Source organism: Cyprinus carpio, chromosome B7, assembly GCF_018340385.1.
Source record: "Cyprinus carpio isolate SPL01 chromosome B7, ASM1834038v1, whole genome shotgun sequence".
Taxonomy (NCBI): domain Eukaryota; kingdom Metazoa; phylum Chordata; class Actinopteri; order Cypriniformes; family Cyprinidae; genus Cyprinus; species Cyprinus carpio.
The window spans coordinates 16,713,121-16,731,027 of NC_056603.1; the positions used below are offsets into that span (position 1 = coordinate 16,713,121).

At 36.4% G+C, this 17,907-nt stretch overlaps 1 protein-coding gene across 1 annotated transcript in view; it reads left to right on the plus strand.

The window, feature by feature from the left end:
• Positions 1-16,708, plus strand: part of ccdc102a (coiled-coil domain containing 102A) — a 58,840-nt gene extending 42,132 nt beyond the window's left edge. The window contains 3 exon segments of the mRNA XM_042727558.1: positions 7,314-7,484; positions 8,700-8,804; positions 16,411-16,708. Of these exon segments, the coding sequence (XP_042583492.1) occupies positions 7,314-7,484; positions 8,700-8,804; positions 16,411-16,551 (417 nt within the window). The 3' untranslated portion in view covers positions 16,552-16,708.
• The last annotated feature ends 1,199 nt before the right edge of the window (positions 16,709-17,907 follow it).

The following is a 17,907-nucleotide window of genomic DNA, read 5'->3' on the forward strand; positions in this document are numbered from 1 at the left end:
AATCCACAGGCGAAGTCATGCAGTCCGTGACAAACAGATCGTTAACGGCTAGTCTATGTGGTAATACACTACATCAGGTAGGACATCTAAATGCTCGCCTATCATTCATCGACCTCAAATATGGCTTATCATCTGAAATATGTAAGCAACTTATTAGCTTTACATGGCCGCTTAATCTAACGTTAACCTAGAGAAATGTGTGCTATTCAAGTGTCTGTGTGGAGTGTGTAAGCTGAACAGTAGGGCACTCTCTGTAGGACAGATGGAGGCGCCGGTGCAGTCGCTTGGTCTTAAAATGCTGTCATTTTTGGTCAAACAGATAAAAGTTATACATCTTTCAAATCTGTAAAGACTCTACATTTATTTGTGTGGACTCACAATACCGTGCTTTTGTAAAATAATGAAAGCAAACATGATGAGCCTTCTGCTTGTTAATGCAGTCTCCTTACTGTGTTTTCCTGACACATTCATAATCATTACTTCTGCTGGCGCACTGTGGCAAGCTTTATGTGTGCGCTTATTAGACTATGTAGGCAATTAAAGGCTCATTATAATGATTTAAATGGTTTATTAATAAACGTGCGATTAGTCGACTAATGCTTCAAATGAACGACTACTAGTCGACCAGAAAAATCCTGGTAAAAGTATTTTAATTTATTTATTAATTATTTGAATTTTCTTGAACTATGCGTGTAAAATACACAGTATATATATGTGAGTGTGATTTATATTTAATTTATTTCTTATTTCTTTTTTTTAAATATTTTGTTTTGTTTTTTGTTATAGGGTGAAATTTTTAGTGTGTTATTCGCAGCATTATGTGGCAGTTCCTAATGAAGTGATTAGCCAAGTGGTGGGTATCTTGCATTTGGTTTTTACTTTATTTAGAATGTGTTAATTTTGGACCCTGTCTGTAAGGTCGCTTGTTAAAACCACCAATCTGCCTGAAGACTCTTAAGGTGAACTCCAATTTAGATTCAGGCAGTGTAGATTGCTCACAAAGCACCATTCATTTGAAAGGCACAGCAAATTCTATTTGTAGACAGCACATCCATTTTCCTGGCCAGTTGAACTGCATGTTCCCTGTTCCCAGGTCATGGCCACTAAAAGCCACAGACACTATTTTATCATAGCTCCTGGTCCACTGTTTTTGCCCACTGTGAAGCTGGAGAGAGTGAATCATCCTCTCAGTCTGTCAAGAGAAATAGTGTTAGGAAGGCACTAACTGGCAGAGAAACCATTATGGCTTCAGCAGCTCCTACATCGCCCCCATTTTCCCATCAACTGAGGCGTCCCGCCCCCAGACCACGCTCTCTTTCAGCTGTCTTATTAGACTTGATCTAATCCTCAGCTGTAATGATGGCTGTAAGGCAGGGTCAGGGGGTTGTGCTGGATTTTCATTGCACTTGTTGAAGTTAAACTTGTTGAAGTTTGTGTTCATTAGACGATGCTTTCTTATGTAAAGCAACCTAATGTCATTTCCCCAGAGCAGTGCTTGAGGACTCCACAGTAATAGGGACTCTCCAGATCATAGATCCCCACTTAGTGGATTTGGAGTTACATCCTTATTTTTCTAGTCCACTCCAGATCTTTTTTTTCTAGTCTTTTGGCAGCCATATTTGTAACGCCCCTGGGCAGCTATTTCCAGCCGTGCAAATACTGCTACTATCTACTTGGAATGGGAAAGACTTGAATTTATGTAAATATTTGCCATTTTTGCTTTATATAATAATGATAATAATGTATGTTATTTGTTTATATTCAGATTAATTTTATATGACCTTTGTGCTCTTTAATATTTTTGTGGAAACCATGATACTTTTACAGGAGTGTTTGATAAATTGAATTTTTAATCAGTTTAATGCATCTTTGCTCAAAAGTATTAAATATAATTTAATAAATGATGTTATAGTTTATATTAAAACTAATTTTATATGGCATTTATATTGTTGTATTGTTGTATGTTTTATAGAAAATTTTAAATTATTTATATATATATATATATATATATATATATATATATATATATATATATATAGTAGTTTATATTATTTTAAATTAGCATTTCCATCAGTCGCGCTTACAATTAAAATGTTTTATGGTTTGAAAAAAAAAAATTTTTTTTTTTGCAGGAAAGTCAAGCTAATGAATGCTGTAGAGTAAATTAACAGTCAATTGACCCTTTTAACTGCAGAGCAGGACTACAGCCTACATACTGAACGATATCATTTTTTCATGAGTATTACATACTGTATCCTGTGCCTCATACAGTCTCTGGCTGTCATCATGGCTGGGTTGTATAACTAGTTATGTGGGTGTGAGGCATCTTTATGTGAATCTATACGCACACCAGGAGTTGAGTTTGTTTTTTCTTATGTTGAATGCAAGTAAGAAAGGCAGGGTTAGTGTTAAGCTCCAGAAATACATAAAACCTACTGTATGTCAGAGAGCTGCCAAGTGGCCAGAACTAGTTTGACATAATAATTTAGCTAAAGCAATTCACTAAATAATATCATGTATTTCAACCTAAAGCCTTGTCAGCTTCTAGCTGGCTGTGCATGTGCGGCAGCCATTGAAGCCACTCGATGCACACCATTTGGTGAGCGTGTCAAAAAGCTCTCGCCTCCCTGCTCCCGTTGCTGCTGCATGAAAGGCAAATTGAAAAGGAAATAGAATATTCTAATACTGTGCGTTTGTATATTTCTGATCTTTCAGAGTGGGAGTGAAAGACAGAGAGATGTAATTGTGTCTAGCGTCACAAGGTGTGTGTTCTGAGCGCAGTGGGCCAGATGTTTAAGCAGATTTCGGGATCTGAAAGCCATTGAGGAGGAAACATTTAACAGCCTTCCCGCATGCGGCTGTACAGCTTCACCCTTTGTCTTCGCTTATCTTTATTCATTTACTCTGGGCGTATATGTCTGTTTGCATTCATCTCGATATTATTTCACTAAATATTTTTGTCTTCATATCCACTCGTTGTATTCCCTTGTGTGTAGAACCATATGTCTAAATCTTTGTGTTTATAAGTTTTTTGTGTGTTGATTTGTTGTTTTTTATTTTATTCTGGTTTTGTATTTTTTTGTGGTGTAGTAGATTTTTGTTGAATTATTGGTATTTTTTATTGATGTGGCCCCCTCTTTCCTTCCACTTTTCTTTCACTATCAAAACACTCACCAAAGATGGCTAGGCCCAAATTACCCCAGATAAAAAATTTAACTTTTAAGTGGAAAAGGCTGTTAAAATCACAGGCTCCTTTTTTTTTTCAATATGTCATTTGTAATTTTACCTTCCTCCCACTTAACATCTATTTTTCATCTTTTCAGACGGTTTCTGTGCTCTTTTTCATGCTAATCTCTTTTTTCTTTGAAGTTTTCTACTTTCACATACAATGTTTCACCACTGTTTTGCATGACCAAAGTAGTTTTTTTTTTTTTTAACCTGACTGTCTGTCTATCATTTCACAAATTATGTTGTAAGCTGGGTGACAGGCATTGATATTGTGTTGTTTCTTTCAGGAGTAGCACTGTTTTGATGTCTTTTAAACAATCTGTGTCTGGGTAAATGATTTAAAATAACAGTGTAGATTTACAGTCAGCTCCATTATATTTGGACACTGACACAATTTTCATAATTTTGGCTCTGTATGCCACCAGAATAGAATTAAAATCAAATTGAAGTGCAGACTTTAAGCTTTAATTCAAGGAACCGAAACTCATGGAAATCACTAAAGATTGGGTTTCCTCCTTTGTGATGCTGCGCCAGGACTTTGCTGCAGCTGACTTCAGTTGTTGTGTGTTTGTGGGTCTTTCTGCCTTTAGTTTTGTCTTCAGCAAGTGAAAATCATGCTCAATCTGGGTTTAGATCAGGAGATTGATTTGGCCATTGCCTTTCAAATTAAAGGGCTGTTTTTTGCTCATGTAACATGAAATGGATAACTATATGCTTACGTGGCAAGCTACTTTCAGGTCAAATCTAGTTTCCGCAGCACCATCTTTCAAAACAACCTCTTGCAAGATTGTTGTTAAGCCTCTTGTTAAGATCTGACTGACATGATCAGGTCTCAGTCAGTCTTCCTTACGGATATGCAGCGCTGCATATGCTATCCAGTGTTTGGTTCAACAGTTTATAGCAGTTATTTTTCAGATACTTTTTACATAATTTAGTTTTCACTCTCTCTACAACCAACCCAGAACAAAATGACTTAAAAGAAATTTATTAAAAAGTTATAATCATTAAACAAGTAATATTATAATATAATAATAATGAATATAAAAAAATTCTAAATTTGTATATATAGATGGAATGGGAAAAAATGGGTTTGTTAACATCAAAATATCAAGGAAAAACTCCATCAAAAAGACCATTTTGATTTGGTAAAACCACTTGTATAGTCTTTGATCACCCCACACACATGCATGTACGTACAGCACCTCAGCAGGTCATATTGAGCGATGTGCTTCACATACAGAGCAGTGTGATTTGCTCTGGGGTTAACTATGCTGTGTAACTGCTCTCTCTGTAAAAACACAAGTAGATCTTGTCCTCCTTTCCAGTGACCCAGAAATCAATAGAACACAGCGACATGGGTTTCTCATTCTGCCAGGTGGCTTAGAGAGTATAAGTGTGTGTGTGTGTGTGTGTGTGTGTGTGTGCTTTTCATTCTTCTGAGTCCTCTTATGCTGTTCCTATCTTTTAAGGTCTAATCTTTTATATCAGTATGAAAATATTCACGTTGAACCATTGGCACTAAAAAAGTATGAATCTCCATGTATGTGTGCATACGTGCTCCCACTCTAAAACAAATATACTGTTTGGCTGCTCATGGGATGGGGGAGGTACATTTTGAATGAGATTTGTCTAGCTACTTGATTATCCTCTTAAATTATTTATGGATTCTGGTGCTTCCCTTTGACTTCCACCCCCCTCGATCTCCCTAGACTCTCTCTCTCTTTGTTCCTCACTGTTATGGCCACAGAGAGGTTTGTATGAGTTCTCTGTGTGTGTACAGAAATGGGAGAAGGTCAGAACACTAAGTAGATCATACTGGGTTAGTTCTCACCTAGAGATATGCAGAAGTACTTGACTTAACTGTGAAGTGGTTGTGTCATACCATACTACTATATGGTGCCAATGTTAAGCACAAACTCTTGCATTTTACATGGACATTAGAATTTATTTTTTGCCTGCAAACTTATATGTAGGTTATTTATATATGGATGTATGTATGTATGTCTTTATTTCTTTATTGTTTTTTTCTTTTAATTATTTATTATTTTATCTATTGAGAAAAACACATACTCAAACACTTTATCTTAGGAATGATGTTTTAAGTTATTTTTTGAAATGTTTTGTTTTTAAGTAATGGTTTTGGATGTAATATTTTATTGTGCCACTAATAGATTTGTTTTACTAAAAATATTTATTTTATTTTTCCCTTGCACTGTGTATATAGGTAATATGTGCTCTACTGTTTAAAAGATTGGGGGTAGTAAGATTTTTTAGCGTTCTTATTTTTTAGTCTCGTGGTCACTAAGGCTTTGCTTATTTAAGAATGCAGAAACCGTAATAATGTGTTTTTTTATTGATTAATTTATTCCTTTGTTAAAACTTAATTTTCAGCAGCCATTATTTCAGTCTTCAGTGTCACATGATCCTTCAGATATAATTTTAATTTGCTGATTTGCTGTCGTAGAAACATTTATAATTAAACATGAATATTTTTCTGGAAACTGTGATACATTTTTTCAGGATTCTTTGATAAAAAAAGAGTTCAGAAGAACAACTTTTTTAAAAAATGGAATTGTCACTTAACTACTTAAATGAATTCTTGCTTTCTTTAAAAAAATATTATTGACCCCAAACTTTTGAACAATAGTGTAAATGTTAAAAACAGTGTTATGTGTTAAAGATCATTGTATTAATCTACACAATCTGAAGCAAAATGCCTGAATGGTGGATTGGAAATGTAAAGAGATCTTTTGTTTGTTTTAAATAGATTTAAAAAAAAAAAATCTGAGTGTGTTCCACAGGCACCCTTCATTTGATTTGAGTTTGTTTTGTCTTTGTTTTTCTTCATTGATTGGTACAGTATATGGGCTATGGAACAGCACATACCAGGAACTGCCTCTGTTCGGATGCCTCATCATGTCTTGTCTGACCGCAAGATCAACTTAGACAAATACCTGGATACAGCAGACATTGTCAGTGTTAGTTTGTCTTGTCTGATTTAAGTACTTGAGACTGCGGTTTTCGGATCCTAATCAGGGCACAGTTTCTAGTGGCTGTTTTGAGTGGTTTTCAAGATGGTAGATGTAAAGAGATACTTCCATGGCCTTCATAGTAGGCAATAAAAAATGATAGTTTAATATTTGTGCTTTCACATTGTTTCCAAAAACTGTATACTGTAAAAAAGTGAGGCAGAGCAAGTAGTAATATAGTTGTAATATAAAATAGATATAACACACTGTTCTCTTGAGTCATAGTGGGGCACTTTTCACAACTTTGTACTATGCAAACATAACAATAACTGTGTTAAACTTTTCACTCTGCTGCTCTACAAGCTGCAATAGACTCCCATGGCAGCAAAATAATAATACTAGGAGAAAACAAACACTATAGGGGGGCAATTCACCTTCTGTTAGCAACATAATGTTCTTTGTTGGTCATGGGACATTTTATTTGGTGATTAGATATGACTTGGGCTCCCCGTCACAGTCCCTTTTTTTGTGATGAGACCTGAAGCACTGTCTCCCATTGTATTATTGTCTAGGAAGGTACTTGGCTGTCTTTTCATTACTTTATAAGTTACCAGCTCTAAGTGACCTGCATTCTCTCTCTAAAAAGGATAGCATGTGAAAATCTTTACTTTGATCTAGGCCTATTGAAGATAGCTCAGAATGTGTTTTCCTTGTAGCACTTCATAATGCTAACAGCACCTTTTGTCTTAAGCAGGAATATAGTACAAATTATAGGACTTTTAGAAATTGCATTACACTTTTGTGGGCAACAATAATTATATTCAAGAGCTTTTTGCTTGACTGCAGTGCAAATAAAAAAATACAGGCCAGAGGCTTCTGTATATCAGTGAATGTAAAGTACAATCAGAAGACTATTATCCCAATATAGCTATAGCCCTAATTAATATTCATGAGTTAGGCCAATAAGGTGTATGATACCCTCCCAAAGCACACACAAACACACTTTTTTATATTGATTCTGTTTCAAAGTGTACAAAACAAAAAATGGTAATGTTGGTAATGATGATTTGATTCTGTTATCTGGAGCTTGGTGTCAGTACGTCTGCTCTCTTGCAGGAGCTTGCAGATTTGCGGCATGTACACTCTAAGGTTAAAAAACAGTACCAAGAGAAGATGGCCGAGCTGGCACATGCTAACCGGCGTGTGGAGCAGCATGAGACGGAAGTTAAGAAGCTCCGACTGAGGGTGGAGGAACTAAAGAAAGAGCTGGGCCAGGCTGAAGATGAGGTGAACCGAAGCATTCACTTAAAATTATATTGACCATTGCTTTAGTATGTTCTTTGTTGTTCTGTTTTTATTTAAATCTAATACAGGCCTCAAAAATAAGGTTTTTCAATCTAATACAGGACTCAGTATTTTTAACCATAGTTTATCATTTTATTCACATTTGCATGGACCCCATCACCAAATTATATTATATTATATTGTTTATTTTAATATTTAAACATTTTCAACATAGTGATTAGGTTTTAAAATATTTTACATTTTATAGATATAAAATAAGCTTGGCAAATGATAGCATACGGTTATTTGATTTCATCATTTTCAACCGATTCTTCCTGTTTCTTTGGACTGACAATTTTGATCATCAGCTAGATAATATTTGGATTAGTTACATACGATCAGTTAGTGCTGGGCGATATACTGGTTCACATCGTGAACCGGTTTAAATTTGCACACGGTATGAATTCTAAAAAAAATGGCATGCCAGTACATGTGGCAAAGCAATGTAGACAGCATCATGAATTGAGAGGAGATCCCTGCTAACAGCATACACTTTTGGCTAGTGGTTAGAGAACGATTAATAACAGGCCAAATAAACCAACGCTAAAGAGGAACGCAAAGAGAAGAAGATACTGTAACAGGCAGAGCAAGATTACTGTTCACCATGTGCAAAATATTGGAAGAAGATCCTAAATGCTGAATTGGAGTTGGGGGTTTATATGAATGTATCTCTGAAGGAAAGTTCAGATGGTATTTTCTTTTCATCTTACCTCCATATAATTCCCATCTGCTGTTTCTGTTTCGTGCAGATACATTTTACTAAGCATATACTGTATTCACAAAGCGATGGTCAGACCATTCGGTTTTTGCTTTAATTTTTTAAATTATGCAATCTAATTTGTAATTTACATTAAAAACTGCTCATACTATAATGTAGCATGTTTGTTTTTTTGTGAATAAAATGCAGTGGTTCTGCAACTGTTTCATGTAATCTGATTCATATAAAGGCACAGTAAGTGATAAACCATGAAACCACCAGAATCCTAAAAAACCATGATACAGATTTTTGGTCAAACCTCCCAGCACTATGATCAGTGAATGTAAGCTATAGTGAAGACACAGCAGCGTTAAATGGCCCGAAATGCTTTCACACTAGACAAGGTCTGCTTGTCATCCTTAATTTTGATCCCCAAAATAAGTGTTATGCATTCGTTTCAGTTGGATGAGGCTCATAATCAGACCAGAAAGCTACAGAGGTCCTTGGATGAGCAGGTGGAGCAGACAGAGAACCTGCAAGTTCAGCTGGAGCATCTACAATCCAGGTAACCAGATAAATACATGCGCACCCACCGACTCGGCAGTCTCTCTGTAAACCGTGCGATACCTTTGAGAATATTGTGTTCAGTTCAGATCTCTTTTGATCAGTAATGAATACAGGATAAGCTTTTCTGTTACCCAACAACATGAATAAGATGGCAGGTTTATAGTAAAAACTGTCAACGATCCCTCGGCTTATTCTCTCTTTCAGTCTCACTCTCTCATTATTCTGCTTGCATTCAGGCTTGCATCTACCCGCAGCCAATCCCAGGCTGCCTGGCTGTGGGTTACCGTAGTAACAGGGAGACTTGAAGCAGTGTTGTGGGCTCAGGCCCCCCACAGCTGGAGAGAACAGTGACAGGCATGTCGGCGTGGAGGTGTTTAGAGGGACTTTGATGGAAAGCTTCTAATGATTAAGACATTCACACGTCATAATTTCTCCACTTCACACCTGCGCGGGTACATATGATTAAATTATGAGATTGTCGTGAAGACATAAATCATTTATCTGAAATATGCAGCCTTGCAGAAGTTTTCTTTCCTTTATGGGTATAGGAAGAGATGTCAGTTGGATTCTGTCCAGACTGTTGAGAAGAAAATAGCTGACTCCGTGAGATAAAATATAATTGTAATGTAGAGGTGCTTGCCTGTGCATGATATTAAGGTGTTGGTGTGGCCTTTAGAGCATTGCTATTTGGTTTACTAGGGCATTCTGTGTGGTTACTTACTAATCCGTGTTAAAAGAGCTCACCCCCATGTCTCTGTGATGTTCTTGTCCTTGTATATAAATCTGTCCTTTTGTCATTTTTAAAAAATATATTGTTCATTTTATTGTCTGCCAGATGAAATTCTAGAGTTGGGAATTGTTCCTAAATAGTTCAATTATCAATTTTTTACTTTTAAGTATGGAGGAATATTCAGGGCAATTTTCAAAAGGAATTGCAAATTGTATTTTCAATTGTTTTCCATATGTGAATGCATAAATTGTGACATAATCTAAATGCAATTGCAAATCTTGCATTACTGTTTGAACTTTCACGTATGCACATTAACTGCCACATTTCAAATGAAAAAGCAAAGTCCATTTGCAACTGTATTTCCCATATCTTACAAGTTATGAGCAGGGGATAATCACTGCATTTGGGGATTGTGGAGACAGGAGACAGAATTGTGTATTATTCCAAGAAGGTTGTCTGTTCGTTGACATGGGCACGAACTGATTAGCAGCTGCCTTTAGCGGAGCTTTTCATTATTACCTCCATTGATCAAAGCATTCGGCACGGTTGTCTGTGAGTGATGTCATCTTCCACTACAAACACGCCGATAGTATAGTCCCGCCCCTCACATTGATTGACAGCTTTCCATGTAGACATCAGAAATTCAAATGCAAAAGGATTTGTGATTCCAATTGAGTTTTGGCAGGTTACATGCATGACGCAGAGAGAGTGAAAAAGCAAATGTGGTAATTAATATTGCTATTTAAATATGACAGGCTCATAACTCGTAAGATATGGGAAATACAGTTTTACATTTGAAATGTGGCAGTGACTGTGCGTATATGAAAGCGAAAATTCAAAGGGTAATGCAAGATTTAGAATTGCATTTAGATTGTCACAATTTATGCATCCACATATGTAAAACACAACTGAAAATACAATTTGCAATTCCTTCTGAAAATAGTCCTGAATATTCTTCCATATTTAAGGAATAAGTATTTAAAAACACTTCACTTTCATTACTAAATGTAATACAAGATGTGTTTACAGAGAATTTTTGAAGGCACCATATGTAAGATTTTTTTTTTATTAAAATATCCATAAACCACTAGAACAGTGTTGCATAACAGTGTAGTACCATGCTTCATTCTACTACTTTAATAAATCCATTAGCTCATCAATGAACATGATTTCTGCCAGAGTCCCTTTGGATTGCATCGGCTGTGGGGTTGAAGACCACAACTCCCATGATTCCACACTCAGTCATTGGCGTCTTCAAACCACGCTACCTGGTCTTTGTTTATTTTGAATACGCACCCTCTAGCGGCGAAAACTTACATATTTAATGTTTACACAGTCTTTTTACTTTTGAGAGGCATCATAAATGTGAGTCAATAATTAGATTTAACAAAAAAAAATGTTTATAAAATACTGTGCTTAAGCTTAGGGATTTGAACAAACCCGTAACCCCAAGTATGAGCAATAACATTTCTGTTCATATTCTGTTTGCTAAAAAAGTTGAAGAACTTTGTTGGGAGTAAAGTTTGCTTACTATGCTGTCAGTAAGTGCCATACATCACAGTGAAAGTGAAGGAGTTGAAGAAAGGATGTGAGAACAATCAGACCGCCCCTCTGAGAGTTGGGCCAGGGTTCAGCGCTATTGGAGCAGGCCATGGGCGGATAGGGTGACAGATGGAGCTGAGCGCTTGTCCAAGTTGTCATGGAGACAGAGGATGGTCTAGAGGCTGATTTTGGAGTAAGTGTTGTCAAGGTGACAGGAGAAGGCTGGAAATGACAGTATTAAGGAACTGATAGTGCTTCAGTCGTTGAGTTGACTTGGAGTTCATACCCGTATCTGATGCCACAGGAAATTCAGAGGCACATCTTTTCCCAGCTGGCTCTGACTCCACCCAGTTTATGCCCTGGAGCCAGAATACCATGAACAACAGTATCTGCCGTGGACACAGTGGACACGCAGAAGAGGATCAGATCTCATGATTGAGGTTGGCTCCTCTGACAGGGTGAACCCGCCCGGCATCCTGCTCGCAGCAGCTCTGTCTGTCTGTTAGTCCCGCAGCATGAGACGGCAGCTCCGCTCAGCCCACCGGCAGCATCATTTGGCACCCCCACTGTGCCTATTTGCTTCTTTCTTCATTGGAAAACTGTGAACTCCCAGTCTCTCATCTTGTTCACCCTTAGTGGCTCGTTGTTGTTCTCTCTGCTTCTTTTCTTGTTGTTCATTTGTGGACTTTTTTTGTTTCTTCTTTTTTTCGTTTATTGGCTCGTCTTTCTCTCTCACTCTCTCTAGATAGTAATTGACTGTATGTGCTTCAGTCTATAATCATAAACCTGGTGCGTAAATCGATATATGAGAGCAGACATTGCTCTGAAGCCCTGCAGGCAGTAGAGCAGCTTGCCAGGTCTGCGTGCACACCCAGTCGTGACACATATGCCATATGCGTTAAACTTTTTGTTGCCTGTGTATGTTGATTGTAACCCTCATGGTCTGTTTGGAGTTTGAAATACCACAGGTCTCTTCAAGTAGCTTAAACAATGTACATTACATAAAGTTATAGTTCACCTGGAAATGCAAATTCTGTCATCATTTACTTACCCTAATGTCATTCTAATTTCATAATACTTTCTTCTGTGGAACACAAAAGATATGTTATTAGTCAAGCAGATTCGGTGCCCACTAATTTGACTCTGAATAACAGTCAACTTTCTGAAATGTGCATGTCCACTTTGATAATAAAAAGGCCAATAATATATGCCCATTTGGTTTTAATTAGGTCAGAGGAGCATATTAAATTCAACATAAAATGGCCTTTATGAACCATTTTACATCAATAATGTGAAGTATTTTCTGGAGAAACAGGACATGCAATAAGAAAAAAAAAGGTGGCACTTAACTATATTGTGAAAAGTGGTATCTATTAGGTATTTAGATGGAAACTTTTGAAATACAAATTGGTTTGATAAAATCAGCTAAAGGAAAATTAGGCAGAATTAGTTGCAATTTAAAGTGGCATTAAGGACGTATGTAAAGAAAAGAAATGGGGTCATTTTGTGTTGACTTTAAAAGAACTGAAAGTAAAATAATGTTTATTTCTAAACTACAATTAATATTTTTGATACGTACAGCGTGTACATGTAGCAGAACATGAGGGTTAAGCAGGGTTTGTTAACATCACGGAGATCAGGGGTGGGACACAGATGAAAGCGTGTGTGTGTGTGTGAGACAGTGTTAATTCTCTGTAAAGCACTTTGTAGACCTGATAGCTTGAAAGCTCTGAGGAATGTGCCAGATATGGTTCTCTGTGGAGGAATGAGCTAGACGGAGGCATGGTGATGGGGCTTTGCGTGAGAGAGATCTGATCTAGAGAGCTGATGGTATGTTTCTGTGCGGCTTTAATGTAGCTCACCAGTTGTGTTCTTATCTGAGGTTCCAGACATTAAAAGGCAAGCACTTAAAGCACACCTCCACTGACTGACAGGCAACTCATCAGCTCTGTGAGGGAACGGCACAGTATTTCTGCATTATTTTGTACTAGCGTGTGGGGGAGGAGAAGAGGGTGATATATTAATAAATATATCAAACAAAGGAAAACAAAGGATAATGAAAATTTTTTTTGGTTTGGATTGGGATTTTATTTATGGTGTATTTGTTTATTGATTAAAGGATAATGAAAATGTCTTTGGAGTAGAAACATGTCTCTGTGCCAATAATGTCGGGGTAGAACAATTACATAGCCGCCTGACTATTGGTCACATTGAGTTTCCTTTGGTTTGGTAGTGCAGAAGTCAATTCCATACTCTAATCATGGTGTAGCATTTTACATCAAAACAGGATAGATAATATCATACCTATGGTTCTTAAATTTTTTATTTTTATTATTTTAAAATTGATGAATTAGAGGATTGAAGGGTTAGCAGAGTTTCTGATGGTATTTTAGGTGGTTTGTTTGGGTGGTTATTCATGCAGTGACAGCATATACACCCCGTTCCAAATTATTATGCAAGTGATATATCAATAGGATTTTGGTACAATAAAGAGTCAGATTTTTGTTCGTGTTGTTTTCCACATCTTTTTAGATAACTGGTATCAATCTCAGACAGGTTTGGTCAATAGTTTGCCAGGTCTTCTTAGGTAAATGCCACAAACCCTACTTAAAGAGGTTGTTCCACATTATTAAGCAAGTCACAGTTCTTATGAAATATGGTGAGGAAGAAAGATCTTTCTGAAGATGCAAAAGTATGAAAAATGCAATGTCTTGCAAAAGGCATCAAAACAAACAATATTTTGTGAAAAGCAAATAGAGATTATTGAACTGTCAAAAGATTTGTGAGTGACTTAGAGCACACGAGATCTTGGTCAGATAAAGATTTATTAAGGAAAGTTTCTGTCAAACAAATGAACTGTATTGTAATGCCAGCTGTAAAAAAGCTGAGCAGCAGACAGGTGTTTGAAGCTACTGGAGTCTCAAGATCCTCTCCATGCAGACTGACAGTTGTGTGTAAAGCTGCGTTTCAGTCACTGCTAACCAAACCTCACAAAGAGAAACCTGCACAGTGGCTGTAGAAACACATGAAGACTTGTTTTTAAATTGTTTTATTCACTTACGAATGCTGCAGCACAATGGATGGTTCAGATAAATGGATTTTTGATCGATAAGGAATGGCCATCCTATTCCAATGAGACTGAAACATCAGCAAGGAGGCGGTGGGTGATGATTTGGGTTGGAATATTGGGAAGTGAGATGTAAGGTCATTTTAGGGTGCAAGATATGTGGAGTTTATAACTGACCATTTTCTGCTGTGGTATAAAATGAAGTGCTTTCGGAAATAAAAGGATTTTCATGCAGGATAACACACTATCCTATGCTGCATAAATACCATTTTGCTAAACCGTTTGAAAAAGTGTTTCTACAGCCACTGTGCAGGTTTCTCTTTGTGAGGTTTGGTTAGAAGTGACTAAAACACAGCTTTACACACAACTATCAGTCTGCATGGAGAGGATCTCGAGACTCATCTTTTTTATAGCTGGCATTACAATACAGTTCATTTGTTTGACAGAAACTTTCCTTAATAAATCTTTATCTGACCAAGATCTCGTGTGCTCTAAGTCACTCACAAATCTTTTGACAGTTCAATAATCTCTATTTGCTTTTCACAAAATATTGTTTGTTTTGATGCCTTTTGCAAGACATTGCATTTTTCATACTTTTCATCTTCAGAAAGATCTTTCTTCCTCACCATATTTCATGAGAACTGTGACTTGCTTAATAATGTGGAACAACCTCTTTAAGTAGAGTTTCCATTTACCTAAGAAGACCTGGCAAACTATTGACCAAACCTGTCTGAGATTGATACCAGTTATCTAAAAAGATGTGAAAAACAGCACAAACAAAAATCTAACTCTTTATTGTACCAAAATCCTATTGATATACAGTATCACTTGCATAATAATTTGGAATGCGGTGTATAGTATATATATATTATCTCCAGAGTGATTAGTCACATGGCATTTTCATCCCTGGCAATGAGCTTTTAAAAAACACAGTAAAAAAAAAAGACAGAAAAATATGTATTTAAATTTTACATTTTAAATAATTATCTCCATGTTGTTTGTCTGTCATCTGAATGCTAAAATATTCATGGTCTTTCAGATAATGCCTGATGGCATGAGTCACTGTGTGGGCTCAGCAAGAATCATTTTTGTTTCACTGTTTGCGTGTCTCTGTATTTATGATCTCTAGTGTAAATTGCAGCCTTGTTCAGCTTTGGACTCAAAAAGCTTTTAGCCTCTGTGAGTGAGGCACTGTGGTCAAAACAGTGTAATGTGTAATTTAGCAGTGTTTAGTGTTTCCTGGCAGTAGGTCCCTCTTCTGTGGAGGATTCTGGGCCCTTATATGCATTTATTTGCCCCTGAGAGGCAAGAAGCTTTTCATCTGTTCAGTTATACAAACACTAACAATATAGTGAGTCATCAGCTGTTCAAAGACAAGATGAATGTTTTTTCCTCACCCTTCTTTTCTAACATCAACCTCTCGTTCTTTTTGCTTTTGTTGTTCTGATTGTTTTACATTGCCTGTTTACACTGCCAGCACTTCAATAGCCAGGAAATGTTTTACTGATATGCCACAAGGCCATTATTTCCTTACAGTTACATCACAAACAAATACAGTACAGTACTTGAAAAGAATAAAGATGCAAAACAGAGCGAGGGAGACTGAAAGAAAAAGGATGGGCATGAAAAAAGTGACGGAACAGAAAGGTGTTGTCTTAAAGAACTGCGTGTACTGGTGACCAGCTGTTTCAATTTGCCGTTCTAATACTCTCAAATTTTTATATATATTTTGAGATATTTTATGAAACATTGTTTTATTATATTTTTATTCTATTTGGTTTCTTATTGTTTGCTTTTTTTGATTTGTTTTGATTTTGTAAGGATATCTATTTCAACATTACATTTAGAAATTTTGCCAGCATTTATTTTCTGATGCACGGTTGACCTCAGCCAACTGAACTGATATATTTGATTTATCTATTAGCATGTATTAATGTTGTTTGCCAGTGGTTGTCATGCCAGCAATAATGGAGGATGTACAGTTACTTTGATTCCCAGAACTTGTTCCTATTCTAATGGATGTAACCAAGAATGGATCAAGAACTTGTATCGCTTAGAGTTCCTTACAGAGTTTTGTTTCTTTGATTTTGTTAATTTTTTAATGTTTTTATGCTTGTAGTGACTTAGATATTCTTATATAACCTAATATAATATTAAATAATATTATATGAAATAATATTGAATTTAACTTATGTTTGGCTTGGTTTCATTGTTGTCTTTCTTTTTTTTTTTTTTTTTTTTTTTTTTTTTTTTTTTTTTTTTTATTTTTTTTCGTCAGCAGAATCCTGGCCTCTTTGGCAAGATGAGGACATCACCTTCCTCGCGTTTTGTGCCTGAAGACGCAGACGCCCCCCTTAGTGACCCAGATGAAGATGAGGAAGAAGAACTGCAGCTCCAGATCCCCTAAACTGTTCATTCTTCAGACCTGGGAATGTACGAAAGACTCGTAGCTTGCACCCGAGCATTTCACTTTCCCCTTCATTTCATCTCCCAGCTGAATCCAGAAGAGGACACAGACTACACAATCCTCAGCAGACAGATAAACACAAACAGTTTTTTTTTTCAGTAGCTTTTTTTCAGCTTATTAGGTGTTTTGTGGGGGGGAAGAAGTGGTTCTTTAAACTGTACCTGAAATCTCATCTAAAAATCTGCTTCTCTGTCTCAACCAGTAAATTCCTGGTTATAGTCCAAGATGGCACATAGATGATTGATCAAAAGAAACACATGACTTTGTACAGGTTCATAGACTATTGTTAGACTCAATTGTTGAAACCCTATGACTTTTGAGGGTCACATGGGCACTAAAAAGCCCCTTTGATGCCTAGTGACTCCTAAAGTAATAAGAGAACAAGAGTTTAAACATTTAGAATGATGAAGACGATTGTTGTTTGTTGTTAATTTTTTTAAGTGGTTATTTGGATGTAAATAAATTGACAAGGTCTAGACACATCACATTACAATCTATTATCTGACCTACAAAAGCACCCATGTGTTTATACAGTACCTCTGCTTTTCCCTGCCTCCCCTCTTCATTTTTTCCCATCACCTGCATTATCATTTTTTTCTTGCCACCCATTTTCTTTCAATTGTTCCCTTTTGCTCTTCCCATTCATTTTGATTTCTTATTTAATCTTTTGTCAGCCCTCCCACACATCCCCATGCCTTAATGCCAACTCTCACATCAATATTCAAAACAACCCCATTCAGAACATGATGATTATGTTTCCTGTGTCTGGGGAACATTTAATTTCTGCTGTGTTGTTACTGAAGAGGCAGGCAAATGATTCATTTTTTCCAAGTTTTTTTGTTTTTATTGTTGTTTTGTTTTTTTTTTTTTGGTTATAAATTTGTTTATGTGTTTCTGTCTTTGCAGTGGAGGTCTTGTTTTATATAGGAAATAGGGAGGGGGATCATGGGTAGTTTGTGAAAGAGTCGGTTGGTTTCTTATTATATATATACAAGAATAATTGCTTTCTCCTTTTGTATTTCAACCTGTTGAAAGGGACCGGTGCATTTAACAAATGTTCTGTTGATTTTAAACAGATTTTTAAGCAATATTATACTGTCTACATCTGCAATAGGGACCAATACTGACTCATCTTCAACTGGGAAATTTGTACTGGTCTTATTAAAGTATTTATCAGATGTTTGTTTTTTACTTAAGTGGACTGTATTACAGTTTTTTGTATTTGTTTGTGTTTGTATGTTACCTCTATAAATGTTAAGTGTATATACAGTAAATACTGGCTGTGTGACAGTTATT